The following is a 25796-nucleotide window of genomic DNA, read 5'->3' as shown; positions in this document are numbered from 1 at the left end:
CCTCCCTTTTCAACATATCTAGCCAGCTTGTCTAGCCGACATCCATCTTCGTTAAATTCTTAGCCACGACATCGTAAATGCTTTCATGCGTTCCTGTTTCAAAGTACAGAGTCTCAGGACAGACAGGAATAATCTGACACAATTGTACATAATTACATGTAGTTGATGTGATAGGCGAGGAGGTAGCGCAAACAGAGTTACATCAGCTGCGTCATATGTCAGGCCCGGAGATAGGTGGAGGGAAGCTCGCTTAAACACAAACCTGATACCGTAAAGAGTGATCTGACAAAACAAGGAATATTACGTACATTACTTAAGGCCTAGACTTCGTGTGGATCAAACTAAACAGCATAGTCATGTGTACGGCTGATGCTATACAATTGTCATTTATACTAAGTTAATGTTTCTTAACTATTAGTGTGCAGTTGGAAGTGACCGAAAAAAGACCTTGGGAACTTGATTGGAGGATAGTCAATTCAAAGGTGGTTGGGAGAGGAATTTCAACTCAACATGAGTTACAGTCAGAGAAGGGGGGAGGGGGGGGTAATGTCCACAAGGGAGTTCTTCTTTTCAGTGTCCTATTACCGCGAGCCATCACTGGTAAGCTCTCATTGTTCTTCTTCTTTCGTTGGCACTGTTGAGCACCGGCGGTGGAGCTAAGGTCCAGCTCACATCCAGGTTTTCACGTTGCAGGGTGTGACCACTCTTTGCTCTCGGATCACAGTCCTGTTTTGTCCTGTTCCTTAACTGATCTTATCATAGGTACCTTGAGACGGGGTACCCGCATTTCGTTCCTTTTTCGTCAAGTCAAGTTCAAAATCCCATATGGAAAAGAGAGGGGGGGGGAGTAGGGACGTGCCTTGGGAGGCCGAGGGAAGAGGGGGTGGAGTGGGATCGGATCAAAAAGCGGACCAAGGAGAGCAGAATCTTTTAGCACTGAGCCCATCAATCGGGCTCGACGGGCTGGGACTTCAGGCATGAGCTGATCAGTGAGCAGGGGGCTTCGGGATAGCCCTTCTTTTTATCGCTTTCCATGCTGAGAATGGTGCCTCGTCCCGCCTCTTTTTGCTCCATGGCTCCCCCTTGGTCGAGGCCATAGATGTTCCATGATCCGCAACCAGGCTGTGCGTCACGTCCGACCCCTCTTCTCCGATGACCACGTGTTATCTTTGAATGAGTACAAGAAACAAAATCTTAGAGAACTGGTTGGGAAGACATTTACACACTTAATTCTCTCTCTCCCAACCCCAAGTGGTCGGGGAAACGTTTATCGGTCGCTCTATGGTGGAAGTCCATTAACTCTTTAATCATTGCTGTGATGCAGGTTTGTGAGTGTTCTTGCAAATTTCCATCATTAGGTCTGCTATGTGTTCATTCCTGTACCTTATAGGTGTTACAAGAAGTCTGACATCCAATAACTTCCTGGTCTAGCAAAATTCGAACCGGCTTCCCCGGTAGAGACTCGTTCTTCTAACACAAGCCCTGTCTATCCATATTTTTCTCCAGGGACTGCTAAGTGTATGAAAAAGTGCGAGGTGCTACTGTCATGGGCTCACAAATATCTGTTTCGGGGAGGAACACAAGCTAAACATTTTTCTTGCTGGAGACAATAGTTAACCTTTATCAGTTTTTAGGCGATGTATCTTTAAAAACAAGGTCATCAGCTGTATTGCTTAAAATATCCAGGGGCGGCTAGTACAGAACTGGGACTATTCTGGAAGGACGGGGTGCTTAGACGCTCTATTTCTGTGCTATGGGCGGGGCGATTCTGAGCGATGGAGGTGGAGTCGTTAGAGCCATAAAACAAAAACCACTGACAAATAGTTCCCGTGATAAGGGCCAGATTGGGAGACATCAGTCGTCTTACCTGTCCTTTCTTTCTCAGCCAATTAAGTTTAAACATTTTACAGAAAGGAGAGGTAGTAGTGTGGTAAACTACGGTTGTTTTGCTTCTGTCAATTTGTTCGAACACCGTCGTGTTTAGGCCAATTATACATATACTGAGGACGTACTGTTTCGTCATCTATTCAAAAGAGGGCAAGGGAGCTTTCAGCGAGGAAGAGAGAGAGAGAGAGAGAGAGAGAGAGAGAGAAAGACGTGCGCACCAAGTAGGCTATTTGGTACACGTACGACATAAAACGAGAGAGAGAGAGAGAGAGAGAGAGAGAGAGACGTGCACGATAATAGGCTACTTGGTGTACACACAACATAGAGCAGCACGAGTCAGTTTTACGTCCAGGAACACAAGCTGGGGGAAAACATAAATTCAACGTTCACGTACACACAAATACCGAATAGGGTGTAACGGTACATACATCGAGCACAGAAACCTAAGACGAAGACACAGGGCTATTTTCGGTATCATCCGTAATTCATTTTGGGGGGGGGGGGGGGTCGGACTCTTTACTCCCCTCCCTTTCTGGGCAATTTATTGGAGGTCTCATTTTTAAAAAATAAAATAAAATACTCACTCCTCTTTTTCCGGTCGGACATTAGTCCAGTCGTGCTTATACTCACGGTGGAGCCTTCCAACCCCTGGGTAGGCGGTGATCCAGACTGAGGCAGAGGAGCGGTATCGGCCGGACGTTCAATGGTACAACTCTTATTTTCTAAGTGGATGGAAGATGAAGTGGTGAATCTAAAACATGCCAGTATCCCTAACTTCTGGGCTGGGGGGGGTTTTGGATGAACCCCGACCTGGGGTATTCTTAACTTCTCTTATTTAGTCAGCACACGAATCGACTCACTGGTGGCACATTTGGGTTACCAGTTGGAGTCGGGTTCGTCGTACCGAAATGACCCTTCAAGTTTCTGGTGTAAGTCACCCTCCAATTTACTAGCTTCCGGGAGAGGGAGAGTCGCTTCTTCAAACGAGGAGTTACCATATTCGGGGTTATTTTCCCATCCCCTTGATCGATAGACAAGCATTTCAGTCATACAAAGACGTTCTCTCCAGCGACCCAGGCATATGCAATACATACACATTCATACCGTACAATCAGGGCACGTACGCACAGTCATACCATACAGTTTTTCACGTTCCCAGTGATGGTCTGCATTCCACGCACCATCTCACAGCGCTTGTCTATGTCTTTCCCTACATGGAGCACGGTGCGGTCTATGTCCACTCCATTCTTCAGTCGGAGCTCCGATGTAACCTACAGAGAAGAAAGAAGGGGGGGGGGGCAGCATTCAAAGCACATCAGCGCGCATAAACACGAAAAAGTTCTACTTACCACGTACCAGACTAGCTGTAGGAGCGTTTAATACCACAGATCTACTATATCCTTCCTTTTTACTATACAAAGATGCTTCATTTTATTTGTCCCCAAATTCGAGTTCCCTCGTCGTGCAGTTGTTTCTCAATCAGTCGTATATTATGGGACAGAGTACCATACCTTGCATTCGGCAGATACCTTAAGCTACAGTCAACCATTTTCTAACAACTCTGGAAAAAAAAGACAGGTGTGATGGATACAAATTTTTCATCAATCCAAAATTCAGGCAAAGGGTCTGTATTATCTGTCTTCTATTGTTTGGGAATATTGGTCATTATTAAAAACCTTCGCCAACCCTAATGATTTGCTATGACGCTGATCCCATAATTCATTCGAAAACCCTTTATTGAAAAGAAATGTCAGTACACAAATACGGGCCTACAACCGTATAGGCCGGCCACGGTGCAAGAGGCGTCGAGTATCATGAGCAATACTACCTTAATGCGAAAATAAAAATAATCAATAATGAGAAGACCAGCATCAATAAGGTTGTTCGCATGCCCAGTCAGTACCCTCCCCGTCCCCCACCCGCCATGTGCAAAAAGACCGTATACATATCCCTTAACATCAATACCAAGTAACCGGAACGCCATAAGGAGTTGTAGGTCCCTCCTACATCGGCGCCATTTTGGGGCGAGGTCGGGTGGGTCCAGTCTAGATGTTTCCACTAGCTAACGGTCGGACCAGAATCCCTTTCGGCAGTCCAAAAAATTTCCATTAATGCCAACAGAAAGAACAGACAGCATGAATCGTGACTCGAAGGTGGGGAAAGCAAAGTTGTTTCCTACCGGATCATGCTGAGGTTCCACCAGAACTGATTCGGGTTGGTAGACTACAGTGTCTCCTGGTAATTCAAACGGAAACTGGCGTCAGCATGAGGACACCACCATCTCGCAGCGACGCCGTGGTCCTTTCGGAGAGCGGGACAGCAGGCGTGTCTCTCCGCTGATACCCTGAATCAGTCTCTCTCATGGCACCAAACGTGGACAAGGTGGCTACCGTCCGGGGCAAAGGCAAGTTAATGTGGAATGATCGAGCGATAGTTGCGGTTGCCCCCACCGGAAGTCCGCGGGAGTCGAGGGCCAATGACTCCCGTAGAATCTGCAAAGCTGAGAGGACGTCTTCAAGGGTGGGGCCCACGCCCGAGCAGGCAAGCTTCCGAGTTCCAAGGTAGCCCAGAGCCATCTTAGTGGACCAGGCCCGAATCCGAAGAGCCGGCCGCCATTTTTGAGACTCCTGTGGCAGCAGCAGTTCTCTACCACGGCCACCAGAGTGGGTCCCCCGACCAACCAACTGCGGGGGCCCACTTCTTGGGTGGAACGCTAATGGAAAACTTGGTGCAGAAAGGAACTTCCGCCTGGGTGGTCGTCCGGCAGGTGAAACGTTTAATGGCTGCCCTGCTGCAGCTGGCCGGTGAGTGAAGCGTCAAGGGGTGCCCTACTGCAACTGGTGAGCCTCCACCTGGGGAGGCGGGGGAGGCCCAATCGCGTCGCCTCCCCCCCAGGGCACCCCACGCCGTCTTTCGGTGCTGCATTGTAGGACGGCCAGGCCGGCACTACAACTTGCTGGACACCACCTCGATGCCGTACGGGTATCGGCGCATCGTGTTGCCTCCGGCCTCTTCGCACAACGGACCGTCACTGATGCCGTCTCACAGGCGGATGGATTTTGTAGGCCCTTTTTATAGCCCAAAGCCGACTAAGAGACAGCAATGTTGCTACTTCGAAGAAGGAGGGGCGGGGACTGTGTTACGCGGACGGTGAATGCTTTGGGATGGATGTTGCAGCAGGCTGCCATGTAAATAGTTGTGTTTTAACGTGTTTTACCCTGTTGGAGTGTTGCATATACCTACAAGTTATTAAAGCGTTTTAATCATACTATCTTGTTGGAGTGTGGTATATATAGGTTGGGAGGGAGCGTATGGAGGGGGCATATAGGTGATCGGAGGACCTAATAGCAATTCATCGTTCGCCCGTTGCTTGGAAGGCAACTCAGGGTAGAGCGTAGAGGGGGTCCTAACAGGGCACTGGCCTGACGTTTCAGATTCTTGTTTTTGTTTAGCTTCCTTTCTCTCCTTTATTTCTTCTTCTAACTTTCTGGCGACAAGGTGAGCTGCCTTTCGTAGTTCTTTTTCTGCCTTTACTTCTTCTCTCTTTTTCCATTGCGTTGTTTCTTTGCGCCACATGCCGATACTGTCGAGCATAGTGGGCGTCGTTTTATTGCTACGTAGAGCTATTTCTAGCGTTTCTATTTTATGGTCATCAAAGGATCCCATCAGTGGCCACTGACTCTCGGGGTCCTTCTTTGTATATTTATGCCATAGTTTGCTATAAGCTACGGCGACTAGTCCATATTTAGTAAACATGTCCTTATTAGGGGTGCCTTCCAGTGGAGCCGGATGGTTCATCTCTAATAAGCGGTCCGGGCATAACCAACTACCAATCAGTGGGGAGAAGATAGGCATGTAGGGTTACAACGGGGACAAAAGTCTGCACTACCTATCTTTTCACTGCTTGCAAAGACTAGATAGAATATCTCTATTCTACGTTATTTGCAAGTAGAGAATACCTCCAAAGAACCAATATCGAACAACCAATGTTCGGACAATCAATCAATCAAATGGTGAGAAAGAGATAGGCACGACGGGTTACAACGGGGACAAAAGTCTGCGTTACCTACCCTTCACTATTTGCAAAGACTAGACAGAATATTTCTGTTCTTCGTTATTTGCAAACAGAGAATATCTCAAAGAACCAATATTCTTCAAAACAATCAATGTTCGGACAATCAATCAGTGGGGAGAAAAAAATAGGCACGACGGGTTACAACGGGGAAAAAAGTCTGCGTTACCTACCCTTCACTATCTGCAAAGGAAGAGAGAGTATTTCTACTCTTCCCCGTTTGTAGACAGCGAATATCTCAAAAGGAACAATCAAGTAAGCAATACTAGTATTTTCAATCAATCAATCAATCGTTTCGCAATTCGTCGTGTTACACGACCTTACCCGGACCGCATGGACAGTTTCTCGTCTTCCGCCTCCAGCGCCCGATCGTCCTCTACTCTCCGTATTTGCCGCGGCACTCCTGACGGTTCCCAGTCAGGACCGTGGATCACTCGAGAGAGGCCTGTTCGGAACCAGTGAAGTTCGGATGATCGGCTGCCAGACGAGGGTCTATCAGGCAGGAGCTCTTCCCGATCGTTGCAGTCGTTCACTTTGTCGTCAGGACCTCTCCCACTGGATCCACGTGTCGCTGATGGGCCCCACGCTTGGGACGCCAATTGTTAAATGGTAGCGGCACCTTCAGTCGATAACCTTTCAAGTATTGCCCGGCGGTAATCGCCTCTTATACCATTCGATAATCAACCAACAAAAGAGGCAGGCGCCGGAGACTGGAAGGCAGGAAACAAGGGTTTATTCTCTCCAGAGGAGAACACATCAGATCAGACAGCAAGGTATCGTCACGAGGTGCTCTACCCACATCTCTGAGGCCTGGCCTCTTATACACAGGTTTATTGCTTTATTACACGTGACACATTCTTGTTAAGACTTTGATGTACGGAAAGGCATCCTTGGAATCCCCACTTCAAGCTTGTTCCTACACATATCTACAGTGGAAGTCCCCACCCCACCCACAGTAAGAGATGGCTATCACACTGGACATTCCGCCAATTCCCGGGGGTGTGTGCGACTGGTCGGGTCCCAGGGGGTGGGGGCCTTGATCTACTGTAATCCCTTTGATGTGAGGTGTTTCCCTTACAGTGGGGGCAATAAACTGCATCCGCAGGGCTAGGTGATGGCCTGGGATCGGTTCGGACAATCGTGCGCAGAGGAAGGGGGTTATCAAAAGGACGTATGACCATGTATGGGATGAAAGGAGGTGTTGGTCAGGCGCGGGATGTGGTTCCATGGCAGGGTCGCGCAGAAGGAGAGGGTTGATGGCCCATGTATGAGAGAGCGGGGGTGGCCGGCGCGCGGGGGGATGTTTGCAGCGCCAAGGGAAAGTGCTGGTGATCGGCGAGGGGCAGAGGGGCCATGGTGCTTTCAAAATGGCTACTGCTTAAGTGAGCGTACGGGCCTGAGAGGGGACAAGGTGGCGCCGATTATGTTGACATCGCAAACCAGATTTTAACAGGGCGAGAGGTCTGATGTCATGGAGCGTGTGATGCTCAATGCTAGGGTGAGAGGTTCGATGCCATGAAGCGTGTGATGCTCAATGATAGGGTGAGACGTCTGATGCCATGAAGCGTGTGATGCTCAATGATAGGGCGAGAAGTCTGAGGCCATGGAGCGTATGATGCTCAATGATAGGGCGAGAGGTCTGATGCCATGGAGCGTGTGATGCTTAATGATAGGGCGAGAGATCTGATGCCATGAAGCGTGTGATGCTCAATGATAGGGCGAGACGTCTGATGCCATGGATCGTGTGATGCTCAATGATACGGTGAGACGTCTGATGCCATGTAGAGTGTGATGCTCAATGATAGGGCGAGAGGTCTGATGCCATGCAGCTTGTGATGCTCAATGCTAGGGCGAGAGGTTTGATGCCATGAAGCGTGTAATGCTCAATGATAGGGTGAGACGTCTGATGCCATGAAGCGCGTGATGCTCAATGATAGGGCGAGAGGTCTGATGCCATGAAGCATGTGATGCTCAATGATAGGGCGAGAGGTCTGATGCCATGAAGCGTGTGATGCTCAATGATAGGGCGAGAGGTCTGATGCCATGAATTGTGTGATGCTCAATGATAGGGTGAGACGTCTGATGCCATGGAGCGTGTGATGCTCAATGATAGGGCATGAGGTCTGATGCCATGGAGCGTGTGATGCTCAATGATAGGGCATGAGGTCTGATGCCATGGAGCGTGTGATGCTCAATGATAGGGCATGAGGTCTGATGCCATGGAGCGTGTGATGCTCAATGATAGGGCGAGAGGTCTGATGCCATGAAGCGTGTGATGCTCAATGATAGGGCGAGACGTCTGATGCCATGGATCGTGTGATGCTCAATGATAGGGTGAGACGTCTGATGCCATGTAGCGTGTGATGCTCAATGATAGGGCGAGAGGTCTGATGTCATGGAGCGTGTGATGCTCAATGCTAGGGTGAGAGGTTTGATGCCATGAAGCGTGTGATGCTCAATGATAGGGTGAGACGTCTGATGCCATGAAGCGTGTGATGCTCAATGATAGGGCGAGAGGTCTGATGCCATGAAGCGTGTGATGCTCAATGATAGGGTGAGAGGTCTGATGCCATGGAGCGCGTGATGCTCAATGATAGGGTGAGAGGTCTGATGCCATGAAGCGTGTGATGCTCAATGATAGGGCGAGACGTCTGATGCCATGGATCGTGTGATGCTCAATGATAGGGTGAGAGGTCTGATGCCATGTAGCGTGTGATGCTCAATGATAGGGCGAGAGGTCTGATGTCATGGAGCGTGTGATGCTCAATGCTAGGGTGAGAGGTTTGATGCCATGAAGCGTGTGATGCTCAATGATAGGGTGAGATGTCTGATGCCATGAAGCGTGTGATGCTCAATGATAGGGCGAGATGTCTGATGCCATGGATCGTGTGATGCTCAATGATAGGGTGAGACGTCTGGTGCCATGTAGCGTGTGATGCTCAATGATAGGGCTGTTAAATGGTAGCGGCACCTTCAGTCGATAACCTTTCAAGTATTGCCCGGCGGTAATCGCCTCTCATACCATTCGATAATCAACCAACAAAAGAGGCAGGCGCCGGAGACTGGAAGGCAGGAAACAAGGGTTTATTCTCTCCGGAGGAGAACACATCAGATCAGACAGCAAGGTATCTTCACGAGGTGCTCTGGCCACATCTCTGAGGCCTGGCCTCTTATACACAGGTTTATTGCTTTATTACACGTGACACATTCTTGTTAAGACTTTGATGTACGGAAAGGCATCCTTGGAATCCCCACTTCAAGCTTGTTCCTACACATATCTACAGTGGAAGTCCCCACCCCACCCACAGTAAGAGATGGCTATCACACTGGTGGACATTCCGCCAATTCCCGGGGGTGTGTGCGACTGGTCGGGTCCCAGGGGGTGGGGGCCTTGATCTACTGTAATCCCTTTGATGTGAGGTGTTTCCCTTACAGTGGGGGCAATAAACTGCATCCGCAGGGCTAGGTGATGGCCTGGGATCGGTTCGGACAATCGTGCGCAGAGGAAGGGGGTTATCAAAAGGACGTATGACCATGTATGGGATGAAAGGAGGTGTTGGTCAGGCGCGGGATGTGGTTCCATGGCAGGGTCGCGCAGAAGGAGAGGGTTGATGGCCCATGTATGAGAGAGCGGGGGTGGCCGGCGTGCGGGGGGATGTTTGCAGCGCCAAGGGAACGTGCTGGTGATCGGCGAGGGGCAGAGGGGCCATGGTGCTTTCAAAATGGCTACTGCTTAAGTGAGCGTACGGGCCTGAGAGGGGACAAGGTGGCGCCGATTATGTTGACATCGCAAACCAGATTTTAACAGTCCTCCCTTTTCAACATATCTAGCCAGCTTGTCTAGCCGACATCCATCTTCGTTAAATTCTTAGCCACGACATCGTAAATGCTTTCATGCGTTCCTGTTTCAAAGTACAGAGTCTCAGGACAGACAGGAATAATCTGACACAATTGTACATAATTACATGTAGTTGATGTGATAGGCGAGGAGGTAGCGCAAACAGAGTTACATCAGCTGCGTCATATGTCAGGCCCGGAGATAGGTGGAGGGAAGCTCGCTTAAACACAAACCTGATACCGTAAAGAGTGATCTGACAAAACAAGGAATATTACGTACATTACTTAAGGCCTAGACTTCGTGTGGATCAAACTAAACAGCATAGTCATGTGTACGGCTGATGCTATACAATTGTCATTTATACTAAGTTAATGTTTCTTAACTATTAGTGTGCAGTTGGAAGTGACCGAAAAAAGACCTTGGGAACTTGATTGGAGGATAGTCAATTCAAAGGTGGTTGGGAGAGGAATTTCAACTCAACATGAGTTACAGTCAGAGAAGGGGGGAGGGGGGGGTAATGTCCACAAGGGAGTTCTTCTTTTCAGTGTCCTATTACCGCGAGCCATCACTGGTAAGCTCTCATTGTTCTTCTTCTTTCGTTGGCACTGTTGAGCACCGGCGGTGGAGCTAAGGTCCAGCTCACATCCAGGTTTTCACGTTGCAGGGTGTGACCACTCTTTGCTCTCGGATCACAGTCCTGTTTTGTCCTGTTCCTTAACTGATCTTATCATAGGTACCTTGAGACGGGGTACCCGCATTTCGTTCCTTTTTCGTCAAGTCAAGTTCAAAATCCCATATGGAAAAGAGAGGGGGGGGGGAGTAGGGACGTGCCTTGGGAGGCCGAGGGAAGAGGGGGTGGAGTGGGATCGGATCAAAAAGCGGACCAAGGAGAGCAGAATCTTTTAGCACTGAGCCCATCAATCGGGCTCGACGGGCTGGGACTTCAGGCATGAGCTGATCAGTGAGCAGGGGGCTTCGGGATAGCCCTTCTTTTTATCGCTTTCCATGCTGAGAATGGTGCCTCGTCCCGCCTCTTTTTGCTCCATGGCTCCCCCTTGGTCGAGGCCATAGATGTTCCATGATCCGCAACCAGGCTGTGCGTCACGTCCGACCCCTCTTCTCCGATGACCACGTGTTATCTTTGAATGAGTACAAGAAACAAAATCTTAGAGAACTGGTTGGGAAGACATTTACACACTTAATTCTCTCTCTCCCAACCCCAAGTGGTCGGGGAAACGTTTATCGGTCGCTCTATGGTGGAAGTCCATTAACTCTTTAATCATTGCTGTGATGCAGGTTTGTGAGTGTTCTTGCAAATTTCCATCATTAGGTCTGCTATGTGTTCATTCCTGTACCTTATAGGTTTTACAAGAAGTCTGACATCCAATAACTTCCTGGTCTAGCAAAATTCGAACCGGCTTCCCCGGTAGAGACTCGTTCTTCTAACACAAGCCCTGTCTATCCATATTTTTCTCCAGGGACTGCTAAGTGTATGAAAAAGTGCGAGGTGCTACTGTCATGGGCTCACAAATATCTGTTTCGGGGAGGAACACAAGCTAAACATTTTTCTTGCTGGAGACAATAGTTAACCTTTATCAGTTTTTAGGCGATGTATCTTTAAAAACAAGGTCATCAGCTGTATTGCTTAAAATATCCAGGGGCGGCTAGTACAGAACTGGGACTATTCTGGAAGGACGGGGTGCTTAGACGCTCTATTTCTGTGCTATGGGCGGGGCGATTCTGAGCGATGGAGGTGGAGTCGTTAGAGCCATAAAACAAAAACCACTGACAAATAGTTCCCGTGATAAGGGCCAGATTGGGAGACATCAGTCGTCTTACCTGTCCTTTCTTTCTCAGCCAATTAAGTTTAAACATTTTACAGAAAGGAGAGGTAGTAGTGTGGTAAACTACGGTTGTTTTGCTTCTGTCAATTTGTTCGAACACCGTCGTGTTTAGGCCAATTATACATATACTGAGGACGTACTGTTTCGTCATCTATTCAAAAGAGGGCAAGGGAGCTTTCAGCGAGGAAGAGAGAGAGAGAGAGAGAGAGAGAGAGAGAGAAAGACGTGCGCACCAAGTAGGCTATTTGGTACACGTACGACATAAAACGAGAGAGAGAGAGAGAGAGAGAGAGAGAGAGACGTGCACGATAATAGGCTACTTGGTGTACACACAACATAGAGCAGCACGAGTCAGTTTTACGTCCAGGAACACAAGCTGGGGGAAAACATAAATTCAACGTTCACGTACACACAAATACCGAATAGGGTGTAACGGTACATACATCGAGCACAGAAACCTAAGACGAAGACACAGGGCTATTTTCGGTATCATCCGTAATTCATTTTGGGGGGGGGGGGTCGGACTCTTTACTCCCCTCCCTTTCTGGGCAATTTATTGGAGGTCTCATTTTTAAAAAATAAAATAAAATACTCACTCCTCTTTTTCCGGTCGGACATTAGTCCAGTCGTGCTTATACTCACGGTGGAGCCTTCCAACCCCTGGGTAGGCGGTGATCCAGACTGAGGCAGAGGAGCGGTATCGGCCGGACGTTCAATGGTACAACTCTTATTTTCTAAGTGGATGGAAGATGAAGTGGTGAATCTAAAACATGCCAGTATCCCTAACTTCTGGGCTGGGGGGGGTTTTGGATGAACCCCGACCTGGGGTATTCTTAACTTCTCTTATTTAGTCAGCACACGAATCGACTCACTGGTGGCACATTTGGGTTACCAGTTGGAGTCGGGTTCGTCGTACCGAAATGACCCTTCAAGTTTCTGGTGTAAGTCACCCTCCAATTTACTAGCTTCCGGGAGAGGGAGAGTCGCTTCTTCAAACGAGGAGTTACCATATTCGGGGTTATTTTCCCATCCCCTTGATCGATAGACAAGCATTTCAGTCATACAAAGACGTTCTCTCCAGCGACCCAGGCATATGCAATACATACACATTCATACCGTACAATCAGGGCACGTACGCACAGTCATACCATACAGTTTTTCACGTTCCCAGTGATGGTCTGCATTCCACGCACCATCTCACAGCGCTTGTCTATGTCTTTCCCTACATGGAGCACGGTGCGGTCTATGTCCACTCCATTCTTCAGTCGGAGCTCCGATGTAACCTACAGAGAAGAAAGAAGGGGGGGGGGGCAGCATTCAAAGCACATCAGCGCGCATAAACACAAAAAAGTTCTACTTACCACGTACCAGACTAGCTGTAGGAGCGTTTAATACCACAGATCTACTATATCCTTCCTTTTTACTATACAAAGATGCTTCATTTTATTTGTCCCCAAATTCGAGTTCCCTCGTCGTGCAGTTGTTTCTCAATCAGTCGTATATTATGGGACAGAGTACCATACCTTGCATTCGGCAGATACCTTAAGCTACAGTCAACCATTTTCTAACAACTCTGGAAAAAAAAGACAGGTGTGATGGATACAAATTTTTCATCAATCCAAAATTCAGGCAAAGGGTCTGTATTATCTGTCTTCTATTGTTTGGGAATATTGGTCATTATTAAAAACCTTCGCCAACCCTAATGATTTGCTATGACGCTGATCCCATAATTCATTCGAAAACCCTTTATTGAAAAGAAATGTCAGTACACAAATACGGGCCTACAACCGTATAGGCCGGCCACGGTGCAAGAGGCGTCGAGTATCATGAGCAATACTACCTTAATGCGAAAATAAAAATAATCCATAATGAGAAGACCAGCATCAATAAGGTTGTTCGCATGCCCAGTCAGTACCCTCCCCGTCCCCCACCCGCCATGTGCAAAAAGACCGTATACATATCCCTTAACATCAATACCAAGTAACCGGAACGCCATAAGGAGTTGTAGGTCCCTCCTACATCGGCGCCATTTTGGGGCGAGGTCGGGTGGGTCCAGTCTAGATGTTTCCACTAGCTAACGGTCGGACCAGAATCCCTTTCGGCAGTCCAAAAAATTTCCATTAATGCCAACAGAAAGAACAGACAGCATGAATCGTGACTCGAAGGTGGGGAAAGCAAAGTTGTTTCCTACCGGATCATGCTGAGGTTCCACCAGAACTGATTCGGGTTGGTAGACTACAGTGTCTCCTGGTAATTCAAACGGAAACTGGCGTCAGCATGAGGACACCACCATCTCGCAGCGACGCCGTGGTCCTTTCGGAGAGCGGGACAGCAGGCGTGTCTCTCCGCTGATACCCTGAATCAGTCTCTCTCATGGCACCAAACGGGGACAAGGTGGCTACCGTCCGGGGCAAAGGCAAGTTAATGTGGAATGATCGAGCGATAGTTGCGGTTGCCCCCACCGGAAGTCCGCGGGAGTCGAGGGCCAATGACTCCCGTAGAATCTGCAAAGCTGAGAGGACGTCTTCAAGGGTGGGGCCCACGCCCGAGCAGGCAAGCTTCCGAGTTCCAAGGTAGCCCAGAGCCATCTTAGTGGACCAGGCCCGAATCCGAAGAGCCGGCCGCCATTTTTGAGACTCCTGTGGCAGCAGCAGTTCTCTACCACGGCCACCAGAGTGGGTCCCCCGACCAACCAACTGCGGGGGCCCACTTCTTGGGTGGAACGCTAATGGAAAACTTGGTGCAGAAAGGAACTTCCGCCTGGGTGGTCGTCCGGCAGGTGAAACGTTTAATGGCTGCCCTGCTGCAGCTGGCCGGTGAGTGAAGCGTCAAGGGGTGCCCTACTGCAACTGGTGAGCCTCCACCTGGGGAGGCGGGGGAGGCCCAATCGCGTCGCCTCCCCCCCAGGGCACCCCACGCCGTCTTTCGGTGCTGCATTGTAAGACGGCCAGGCCGGCACTACAACTTGCTGGACACCACCTCGATGCCGTACGGGTATCGGCGCATCGTGTTGCCTCCGGCCTCTTCGCACAACGGACCGTCACTGATGCCGTCTCACAGGCGGATGGATTTTGTAGGCCCTTTTTATAGCCCAAAGCCGACTAAGAGACAGCAATGTTGCTACTTCGAAGAAGGAGGGGCGGGGACTGTGTTACGCGGACGGTGAATGCTTTGGGATGGATGTTGCAGCAGGCTGCCATGTAAATAGTTGTGTTTTAACGTGTTTTACCCTGTTGGAGTGTTGCATATACCTACAAGTTATTAAAGCGTTTTAATCATACTATCTTGTTGGAGTGTGGTATATATAGGTTGGGAGGGAGCGTATGGAGGGGGCATATAGGTGATCGGAGGACCTAATAGCAATTCATCGTTCGCCCGTTGCTTGGAAGGCAACTCAGGGTAGAGCGTAGAGGGGGTCCTAACAGGGCACTGGCCTGACGTTTCAGATTCTTGTTTTTGTTTAGCTTCCTTTCTCTCCTTTATTTCTTCTTCTAACTTTCTGGCGACAAGGTGAGCTGCCTTTCGTAGTTCTTTTTCTGCCTTTACTTCTTCTCTCTTTTTCCATTGCGTTGTTTCTTTGCGCCACATGCCGATACTGTCGAGCATAGTGGGCGTCGTTTTATTGCTACGTAGAGCTATTTCTAGCGTTTCTATTTTATGGTCATCAAAGGATCCCATCAGTGGCCACTGACTCTCGGGGTCCTTCTTTGTATATTTATGCCATAGTTTGCTATAAGCTACGGCGACTAGTCCATATTTAGTAAACATGTCCTTATTAGGGGTGCCTTCCAGTGGAGCCGGATGGTTCATCTCTAATAAGCGGTCCGGGCATAACCAACTACCAATCAGTGGGGAGAAGATAGGCATGTAGGGTTACAACGGGGACAAAAGTCTGCACTACCTATCTTTTCACTGCTTGCAAAGACTAGATAGAATATCTCTATTCTACGTTATTTGCAAGTAGAGAATACCTCCAAAGAACCAATATCGAACAACCAATGTTCGGACAATCAATCAATCAAATGGTGAGAAAGAGATAGGCACGACGGGTTACAACGGGGACAAAAGTCTGCGTTACCTACCCTTCACTATTTGCAAAGACTAGACAGAATATTTCTGTTCTTCGTTATTTGCAAACAGAGAATATCTCAAAGAACCAATATTCTTCAAAACAATCAATGTTCGGACAATCAATCAGTGGGGAGAAAAAAATAGGCACGACGGGTTACAACGGGGACAAAAGTCTGCGTTACCTACCCTTCACTATCTGCAAAGGAAGAGAGAGTATTTCTACTCTTCCCCGTTTGTAGACAGCGAATATCTCAAAAGGAACAATCAAGTAAGCAATACTAGTATTTTCAATCAATCAATCGTTTCGCAATTCGTCGTGTTACACGACCTTACCCGGACCGCATGGACAGTTTCTCGTCTTCCGCCTCCAGCGCCCGATCGTCCTCTACTCTCCGTATTTGCCGCGGCACTCCTGACGGTTCCCAGTCAGGACCGTGGATCACTCGAGAGAGGCCTGTTCGGAACCAGTGAAGTTCGGATGATCGGCTGCCAGACGAGGGTCTATCAGGCAGGAGCTCTTCCCGATCGTTGCAGTCGTTCACTTTGTCGTCAGGACCTCTCCCACTGGATCCACGTGTCGCTGATGGGCCCCACGCTTGGGACGCCAATTGTTAAATGGTAGCGGCACCTTCAGTCGATAACCTTTCAAGTATTGCCCGGCGGTAATCGCCTCTTATACCATTCGATAATCAACCAACAAAAGAGGCAGGCGCCGGAGACTGGAAGGCAGGAAACAAGGGTTTATTCTCTCCAGAGGAGAACACATCAGATCAGACAGCAAGGTATCGTCACGAGGTGCTCTACCCACATCTCTGAGGCCTGGCCTCTTATACACAGGTTTATTGCTTTATTACACGTGACACATTCTTGTTAAGACTTTGATGTACGGAAAGGCATCCTTGGAATCCCCACTTCAAGCTTGTTCCTACACATATCTACAGTGGAAGTCCCCACCCCACCCACAGTAAGAGATGGCTATCACACTGGACATTCCGCCAATTCCCGGGGGTGTGTGCGACTGGTCGGGTCCCAGGGGGTGGGGGCCTTGATCTACTGTAATCCCTTTGATGTGAGGTGTTTCCCTTACAGTGGGGGCAATAAACTGCATCCGCAGGGCTAGGTGATGGCCTGGGATCGGTTCGGACAATCGTGCACAGAGGAAGGGGGTTATCAAAAGGACGTATGACCATGTATGGGATGAAAGGAGGTGTTGGTCAGGCGCGGGATGTGGTTCCATGGCAGGGTCGCGCAGAAGGAGAGGGTTGATGGCCCATGTATGAGAGAGCGGGGGTGGCCGGCGCGCGGGGGGATGTTTGCAGCGCCAAGGGAAAGTGCTGGTGATCGGCGAGGGGCAGAGGGGCCATGGTGCTTTCAAAATGGCTACTGCTTAAGTGAGCGTACGGGCCTGAGAGGGGACAAGGTGGCGCCGATTATGTTGACATCGCAAACCAGATTTTAACAGGGCGAGAGGTCTGATGTCATGGAGCGTGTGATGCTCAATGCTAGGGTGAGAGGTTCGATGCCATGAAGCGTGTGATGCTCAATGATAGGGTGAGACGTCTGATGCCATGAAGCGTGTGATGCTCAATGATAGGGCGAGAAGTCTGAGGCCATGGAGCGTATGATGCTCAATGATAGGGCGAGAGGTCTGATGCCATGGAGCGTGTGATGCTTAATGATAGGGCGAGAGATCTGATGCCATGAAGCGTGTGATGCTCAATGATAGGGCGAGACGTCTGATGCCATGGATCGTGTGATGCTCAATGATACGGTGAGACGTCTGATGCCATGTAGAGTGTGATGCTCAATGATAGGGCGAGAGGTCTGATGCCATGCAGCTTGTGATGCTCAATGCTAGGGCGAGAGGTTTGATGCCATGAAGCGTGTAATGCTCAATGATAGGGTGAGACGTCTGATGCCATGAAGCGCGTGATGCTCAATGATAGGGCGAGAGGTCTGATGCCATGAAGCATGTGATGCTCAATGATAGGGCGAGAGGTCTGATGCCATGAAGCGTGTGATGCTCAATGATAGGGCGAGAGGTCTGATGCCATGAATTGTGTGATGCTCAATGATAGGGTGAGACGTCTGATGCCATGGAGCGTGTGATGCTCAATGATAGGGCATGAGGTCTGATGCCATGGAGCGTGTGATGCTCAATGATAGGGCATGAGGTCTGATGCCATGGAGCGTGTGATGCTCAATGATAGGGCATGAGGTCTGATGCCATGGAGCGTGTGATGCTCAATGATAGGGCGAGAGGTCTGATGCCATGAAGCGTGTGATGCTCAATGATAGGGCGAGACGTCTGATGCCATGGATCGTGTGATGCTCAATGATAGGGTGAGACGTCTGATGCCATGTAGCGTGTGATGCTCAATGATAGGGCGAGAGGTCTGATGTCATGGAGCGTGTGATGCTCAATGCTAGGGTGAGAGGTTTGATGCCATGAAGCGTGTGATGCTCAATGATAGGGTGAGACGTCTGATGCCATGAAGCGTGTGATGCTCAATGATAGGGCGAGAGGTCTGATGCCATGAAGCGTGTGATGCTCAATGATAGGGTGAGAGGTCTGATGCCATGGAGCGCGTGATGCTCAATGATAGGGTGAGAGGTCTGATGCCATGAAGCGTGTGATGCTCAATGATAGGGCGAGACGTCTGATGCCATGGATCGTGTGATGCTCAATGATAGGGTGAGAGGTCTGATGCCATGTAGCGTGTGATGCTCAATGATAGGGCGAGAGGTCTGATGTCATGGAGCGTGTGATGCTCAATGCTAGGGTGAGAGGTTTGATGCCATGAAGCGTGTGATGCTCAATGATAGGGTGAGATGTCTGATGCCATGAAGCGTGTGATGCTCAATGATAGGGCGAGATGTCTGATGCCATGGATCGTGTGATGCTCAATGATAGGGTGAGACGTCTGGTGCCATGTAGCGTGTGATGCTCAATGATAGGGCTGTTAAATGGTAGCGGCACCTTCAGTCGATAACCTTTCAAGTATTGCCCGGCGGTAATCGCCTCTCATACCATTCGATAATCAACCAACAAAAGAGGCAGGCGCCGGAGACTGGAAGGCAGGAAACAAGGGTTTATTCTCTCCGGAGGAGAACACATCAGATCAGACAGCAAGGTATCGTCACGAGGTGCTCTGGCCACATCTCTGAGGCCTGGCCTCTTATACACAGGTTTATTGCTTTATTACACGTGACACATTCTTGTTAAGACTTTGATGTACGGAAAGGCATCCTTGGAATCCCCACTTCAAGCTTGTTCCTACACATATCTACAGTGGAAGTCCCCACCCCACCCACAGTAAGAGATGGCTATCACACTGGTGGACATTCCGCCAATTCCCGGGGGTGTGTGCGACTGGTCGGGTCCCAGGGGGTGGGGGCCTTGATCTACTGTAATCCCTTTGATGTGAGGTGTTTCCCTTACAGTGGGGGCAATAAACTGCATCCGCAGGGCTAGGTGATGGCCTGGGATCGGTTCGGACAATCGTGCGCAGAGGAAGGGGGTTATCAAAAGGACGTATGACCATGTATGGGATGAAAGGAGGTGTTGGTCAGGCGCGGGATGTGGTTCCATGGCAGGGTCGCGCAGAAGGAGAGGGTTGATGGCCCATGTATGAGAGAGCGGGGGTGGCCGGCGTGCGGGGGGATGTTTGCAGCGCCAAGGGAACGTGCTGGTGATCGGCGAGGGGCAGAGGGGCCATGGTGCTTTCAAAATGGCTACTGCTTAAGTGAGCGTACGGGCCTGAGAGGGGACAAGGTGGCGCCGATTATGTTGACATCGCAAACCAGATTTTAACAGGGCGAGAGGTCTGATGTCATGGAGCGTGTGATGCTCAATGCTAGGGTGAGAGGTTCGATGCCATGAAGCGTGTGATGCTCAATGATAGGGTGAGACGTCTGATGCCATGAAGCGTGTGATGCTCAATGATAGGGCGAGAGGTCTGATGTCATGAAGCGTGTGATGCTCAATGATAGGGTGAGAGGTCTGATGCCATGGAGCGTGTGCTGCTCAATGATAGGGTGAGAGGTCTGATGCCATGGAGCGTGTGATGCTCAATGATAGGGCGAGAGGTCTGATGCCATGAAGCGTGTGATGCTCAATGATAGGGCAAGACGTCTGATGCCATGGATCGTGTGATGCTCAATGATAGGGTGAGACGTCTGATGCCATGTAGCATGTGATGCTCAATGATAGGGCGAGAGGTCTGATGTCATGGAGCGTGTGATGCTCAATGATAGGGTGAGACGTCTGATGCCATGAAGCGTGTGATGCTCAATGATAGGGTGAGAGGTCTGATGCCATGGAGCGTGTGATGAACACTCTTCTCAGTCTGCTGACACGTGTCCTTGTTTCCTTCCTCCCATTTAGAGACATCAGGGACCAGGACTTGGTGGGGGCCGGTGTCTTGAACCCCACCCACCGGAAGTTGATCCTGGTGAACCTCAAAGAGACCTGGCAATGAGGGAGCCTCGCTTGGACCATCCATGAAGCCTCTGTTCTTCATATGTACAGCAAATTATATTTTACGAACATTTGGAATTCTGTACAGGAAGGGGTGGTGAAAGATATACGGGAACAAGTATAGGCAAGGCCAATAGGTGTCGCTTTTGTGTGGGGGAAATACTTCCGAATAGTTGGGCAACCTTTCTCCAGCTGAGCTACGCACAACATCCCACAATGAAGCAGCACCGTAGGCAACAACAATAAAGTGCTGCAAATAAGGCGCTTTTACCAAACGGACAGCATTAGCCGAGCTGAGCAGCACCCTCATAAAAAAGTATTGGTTTTGCATTATAAATGATGACGTTATGCATAAGCTTCAAAATATTCCATATTACATAGTTTTGACAAAGGGCAGGTATTTTCGCTGTGCCGTTAAGTAGGCCCAAACCAGACAAAACATTACACAATAGTTTTGCATGTTTCATGCTTACCGCCGTATTCAACAACCTCAATCTACCCACGACTGCCCCTTGCCAAACAAAAGGAGCATGCATTACATTCTGCTTGCAAGAAAAGTGGAATGGGAAGTTGTGGCTTGAAGTGGCATCCCCTATTTTACCCACACATACTCCAGAAGTTGGTGACTTCTCTCTGGAGCTGGAAGCGCATTGGAGCTGCTGTTTCCACCTATGGTGACTTATAACCATCAAGCAAAACACTAGTCCTTATGCAAAGTGAGGAACATCTGTGAGGACGCCAGCAGCACTGACCCTTGGCTTGGACATTTAAAGGACTCCCGAAGGGTTTTTGCACTCTCTCTCCCCGTCGCCAAGGTGCTGACATAGTCCTACACCCCTTTGTATTCTGCTCATAAAATATGTCTACTGTTGCCTATTCACTTTGTAATTGACCCTTATTGAAACATATAAATACCCCACAGTTGTGGCTTTTCATCAAGGGGTGTGGATGTATGTTTGCTGCTGTTGGTAAGTATGGGATGGTGCATCTAATAAGAAGAAGGGCACCAAGTCAACGGCCCTTTCCTCCAGTTTATAGTGAGATACGTCTAGCTATACAGAGAGGAAGAAGAGCAGTAATACAAAAATACACTAAGGCGAAGAAAAAGTAGGAATAGAGAAGTAAAAGATCAGCAGAAACTGGAATGGGTGGGAGATCAGGAAAGAATAGAGAAAGGAGGAATGAAGGCTACCTGGCAACTCACTAAAGAGAATATGTAGATGGGCATAGATGGAAGCCAGAGAAGACATCTAGGACCATTGAAGGCAGGAGGATTAGCGAGATCGAGGGCATGGAGCTAGTGGGAACCAATGAATGCAAATAGAGCCAGAGTGCAGAGAGGAATCAGAGAAGCATCGAGTGATGTTGCCTGCTGAATGATCTAAGTCCATCTGGTGCCAGGCTTCGAGCAGAGACAGACACATATAATACATTAACTTCTTTTTTAAATATTGAGTGTCATACCTCACGGGTAAAGAATTCGAGAAATTTGGCCTCATCAGTTGATCTTCTCTTTAAAGGTTACAATAATCAAGAGTATAACCTGATCTTTAACCAAGCAAGTCTGGTGCCATCATGCCTAGAGTAGGAGAAGCTCACCTGCTGATGCCTTCCAAGCAGGTCTGGCGCCAACGTGCCTAGAGTAAGAGAAGCCCATTTGCTGATCCCTACAAAGCGACAAAAGTCCACATGCCAATATCCGGGCAGGTCTGGTGCCATCGTGCCTAAGGTAAGTATAAATCCGGGGAACATTGATAGGTACCACTTCCCTATCTTCAGCTGAGCTGTTCCGGGTACCATTAAACATCCTTTATCACCAAACCTCCCTTACCGATGTCTGTATAGAAAGTCTGGTGCCATCACGCAGCGAGTAAACAAGTCCGCTTGCTGATCTTCACGTAGGTCTGACTAGCACCATCATGTTTAGATAAATTATGAATCTCATGGAAACAGATGGACACCAAATGCCCATCTCTAGCTGATCAGATATTGCTCAGCAATCTCTGTTCAGCGGTCTGGTGCCATCACGCCTAGAGTGTGGTGTGTACATATGCCACCACCTGGGACCCCGGGCCAAGAAGACTGGGTTCAGTGGTTTTAGTAAAGAGTGCAACTGGTAGAGATACATGTCACATGCCAGTCTCCAACCGAGCAGGCCTGGTGCCATCAGTAGAGTAATGTGTACACCGTGCCTACAGACAGTCATCGCCAACCAGTCCCAACAAAACAGGATGGGTTACATGGTAGGTCATTGAGAATCCACCTCAAAGGAGCTGATACGCCCTGCTGATGACAGGCATGCAGTCTGAAGCTACTGGTAGGGTATAGAATACCGTAAATACAGACAGGCATCATCCGCAGACACCTGGACACGGAGGATTTGTGTGATCTTTAAAGTTATTAAGGTCCACTTGTAGAGGCAGTCAGCAGCAGCAGACCGACAGCCGAGCAGGTTGGCTAGGATTAGAAGGGTCTACCGGATAGAGGCCGATTGACAGCTGAGTGAATACAATAGATGCAGAAATATATCTCCTGCTCATGTTTAGCCAACCCGCATGGGTACCATGATTAGATTAAGACAAATCCACAGGCAGACACCGCCTGCTGATCGACAGCCAAACACCTCGGGGTCACTGCTGGGGCAAGAGGAGTCCACTAGGTTCTGTGGTTATGGTAAAGAGTCCAATAGTTGCAAATAGACATTGCTTGCTCATCTCTAGCCAGACAGATTGGTAACATGATTAGAGTAAGACAAGTCCACAGCTACAGGCAGACACCGCCTGCTGATCGACAGCCGAACACCTCTGAGTCACTGCTGGCGCAGGAAGAGTCCACAAGGATCTGTGGTTATAGTAAAGAGTCCAATAGATGCAGACGGACATCGCCTGATTACTGTTAGAGTAAGAAGAGTCCACAGCTATAGGCAGACACCGCCTGCTCATTAACAGCCGAACACCTCTGAGTCACTGCTGGCAAAGGAAGAGTCCACAAGGATCTGTGGTTATAGTAAAGAGTACCATGGATGCAGATGGGACATCGCCTGATGACTGTTAGAGTAAGACAAGTCCACAGCTACAGGCAGACACCGCCTGCTGATCGACAGCCGAACACCTCTGAGTCACTGCTGGCGCAGGAAGAGTCCACAAGGATCTGTGGTTATAGTAAAGAGTCCAATCGATGAAGATGGACATCGCCTTATGACTGTTAGATTAAGAAGAGTCCCCAGCTACAGACAGACACCGCCTGCTGATCGTCAGCTGAACACCTCTGGGTCACTGCTGGCGCAGGAAGAGTCCACAAGGATCTGTGGTTATAGTAAAGAGTACCATGGATGCAGATGGGACATCGCCTGATGACTGTTAGAGTAAGAAGAGTCCGCAGCTACAGGCAGACACCGCCTGCTCATTGACAGCCGAACACCTCTGGATCACTGCTGGCGCAGGAAGAGTCCACAAGGATCTGTGGTTATAGTAAAGAGTACCATGGATGCAGACGGACATCGCCTGATGACTGTTAGAGTAAGAAGAGTCCGCAGCTACAGGCAGACACCGCCTGCTCATTGACAGCCGAACACGTCTGGATCACTGCTGGTGCAGGAAGAGTCCACAAGAATCTGTGGTTATAGTAAAGAGTACCATGGATGCAGACGGACATCGCCTAATGACTGTTAGAGTAAGAAGAGTCCGCAGCTACAGGCAGACACCGCCTGCTCATTGACAGCCGACCACCTCTGAGTCACTGCTGGCACAGGAAGAGTCCACAAGGATCTGTGGTTATAGTAAAGCGTACCATGGATGCAGATGGGACATTGCCTGATGACTGTTAGTGTAAAAAGAGTCCGCAGCTGCAGACAGACACCGCCTGCTCATTGACAGCCGAACACCTCTGGATCACTGCGGGCGCAGGAAGAGTCCACAAGGATCTGTGGTTATAGTAAAGAGTACCATGGATGCAGACGGACATCGCCTGATGACTGATAGAGTAAGAAGAGTCCGCAGCTACAGGCAGACACCGCCTGCTGATCATCAACCGAACACCTCTGAGTCACTGCTGGCGCAGGAAGAGCCCACAAGGATCTGTGGTTATAGTAAAGAGTACCATGGATGCAGATGGGACACCGCCTGATGACTGTTAGAGTAAGAAGAGTCCACAGCTACAGGCAGACACCGCCTGCTCATTCACAGCCGAACACCTCTGAGTCACTGCTGGCGCAGGAAGAGCCCACAAGGTTCTGTGGTTATAGTAAAGAGTACCATGGATGCAGATGGGACATCGCCTGATGACTGTTAGAGTAAGAAGAGTCCAAAGCTGCAGACAGACACCGCCTGCTGATCGACAGCCGAACACCTCTGGATCACTGCTGGCGCAGGAAGAGTCCACAAGGATCTGTGGTTATAGTAAAGAGTACCATGGATGCAGACGGACATCGCCTTATGACTGTTAGAGTAAGAAGAGTCCACAGCTACAGACAGACACCGCCTGCTGATCGTCAGCCGAACACCTCTGGGTCACTGCTGGCGCAGGAAGAGCCCACAAGGATCTGTGGTTATAGTAAAGAGTCCAATAGATGCAGACGGACATCGCCTTATGACTGTTAGAGTAAGAAGAGTCCACAGCTACAGACAGACACCGCCTGCTGATCGACAGCCGAACACCTCTGAGTCACTGCTGGAGCAGGAAGAGTCCACAAGAACCTGTGGTTATAGTAAAGAGTACCATGGATGCAGATGGGATATCACCTGATGACTGTTAGAGTAAGAAGAGTCCACAGCTACAGGCAGACACCGCCTGCTGATCGGCAGCCGAACACCTCTGAGTCACTGCTGGCGCAGGAAGAGTCCACAAGAATCTGTGGTTATAGTAAAGAGTCCAATAGATGCAGACGGACATCGCCTTATGACTGTTAGAGTAAGAAGAGTCCCCAGCTACAGACAGACACCGCCTGCTGATCGACAGCCGAACACCCCTGGGTCACTGCTGGTGCAGGAAGAGTCCACAAGAATCTGTGGTTATAGTAAAGAGTCCAATAGATGCAGACGGACATCGCCTTATTACTGTTAGAGTAAGAAGAGTCCCCAGCTACAGACAGACACCACCTGCTGATCGACAGCCGAACACCTCTGGGTCACTGCTGTCGCAGGAAGAGTCCACAAGGATCTGTGGTTATAGTAAAGAGTACCATGGATGCAGATGGGACACCGCCTGATGACTGTTAGAGTAAGAAGAGTCCACAGCTACAGGCAAGACACCGCCTGCTCATTGACAGCCGAACACCTCTGAGTCACTGCTGGCGCAGGAAGAGTCAACAAGGATCTGTGGTTATAGTAAAGAGTACCATGGATGCAGATGGATATCGTCTGATGACTGTTAGAGTAAGAAGAGTCCACAGCTACAGGCAGACACCACCTGCTGATCGTCAGCTGAACACCTCTGGGTCACTGCTGGCGCAGGAAGAGTCCACAAGAATCTGTGGTTATAGTAAAGAGTCCAATAGATGCAGACGGACATCACCTTATGACTGTTAGCGTAAGAAGAGTCCACAGCTACAGGCAGACACCACTTGCTCATTGACAGCCGAACACCTCTGAGTCACTGCTGGAGCAG

General features: G+C 49.3%; 1 protein-coding gene across 2 annotated transcripts in view; it reads left to right on the top strand.

The window, feature by feature from the left end:
- The window catches only part of LOC146829678 (phosphatidylinositol 3,4,5-trisphosphate 5-phosphatase 2-like), a 737141-nt gene extending 716010 nt beyond the window's left edge, over positions 1-21131 (top strand). For both annotated transcript variants that reach the window (XM_085608354.1, XM_085608353.1), the window contains exon 28: positions 20100-21131. In XM_085608354.1, the coding sequence (XP_085464480.1) occupies positions 20100-20193 (94 nt within the window). In that variant the 3' untranslated portion in view covers positions 20194-21131. The remainder of the gene's footprint in view (positions 1-20099) is intronic.
- The last annotated feature ends 4665 nt before the right edge of the window (positions 21132-25796 follow it).

The sequence above is a fragment of the Triturus cristatus genome, chromosome 5_2, assembly GCF_964204655.1.
Source record: "Triturus cristatus chromosome 5_2, aTriCri1.1, whole genome shotgun sequence".
NCBI lineage: Eukaryota > Metazoa > Chordata > Amphibia > Caudata > Salamandridae > Triturus > Triturus cristatus.
The sequence above is the reverse complement of the archived record's forward strand: the minus strand, read 5'-3'. Positions and strand labels throughout refer to the sequence as shown.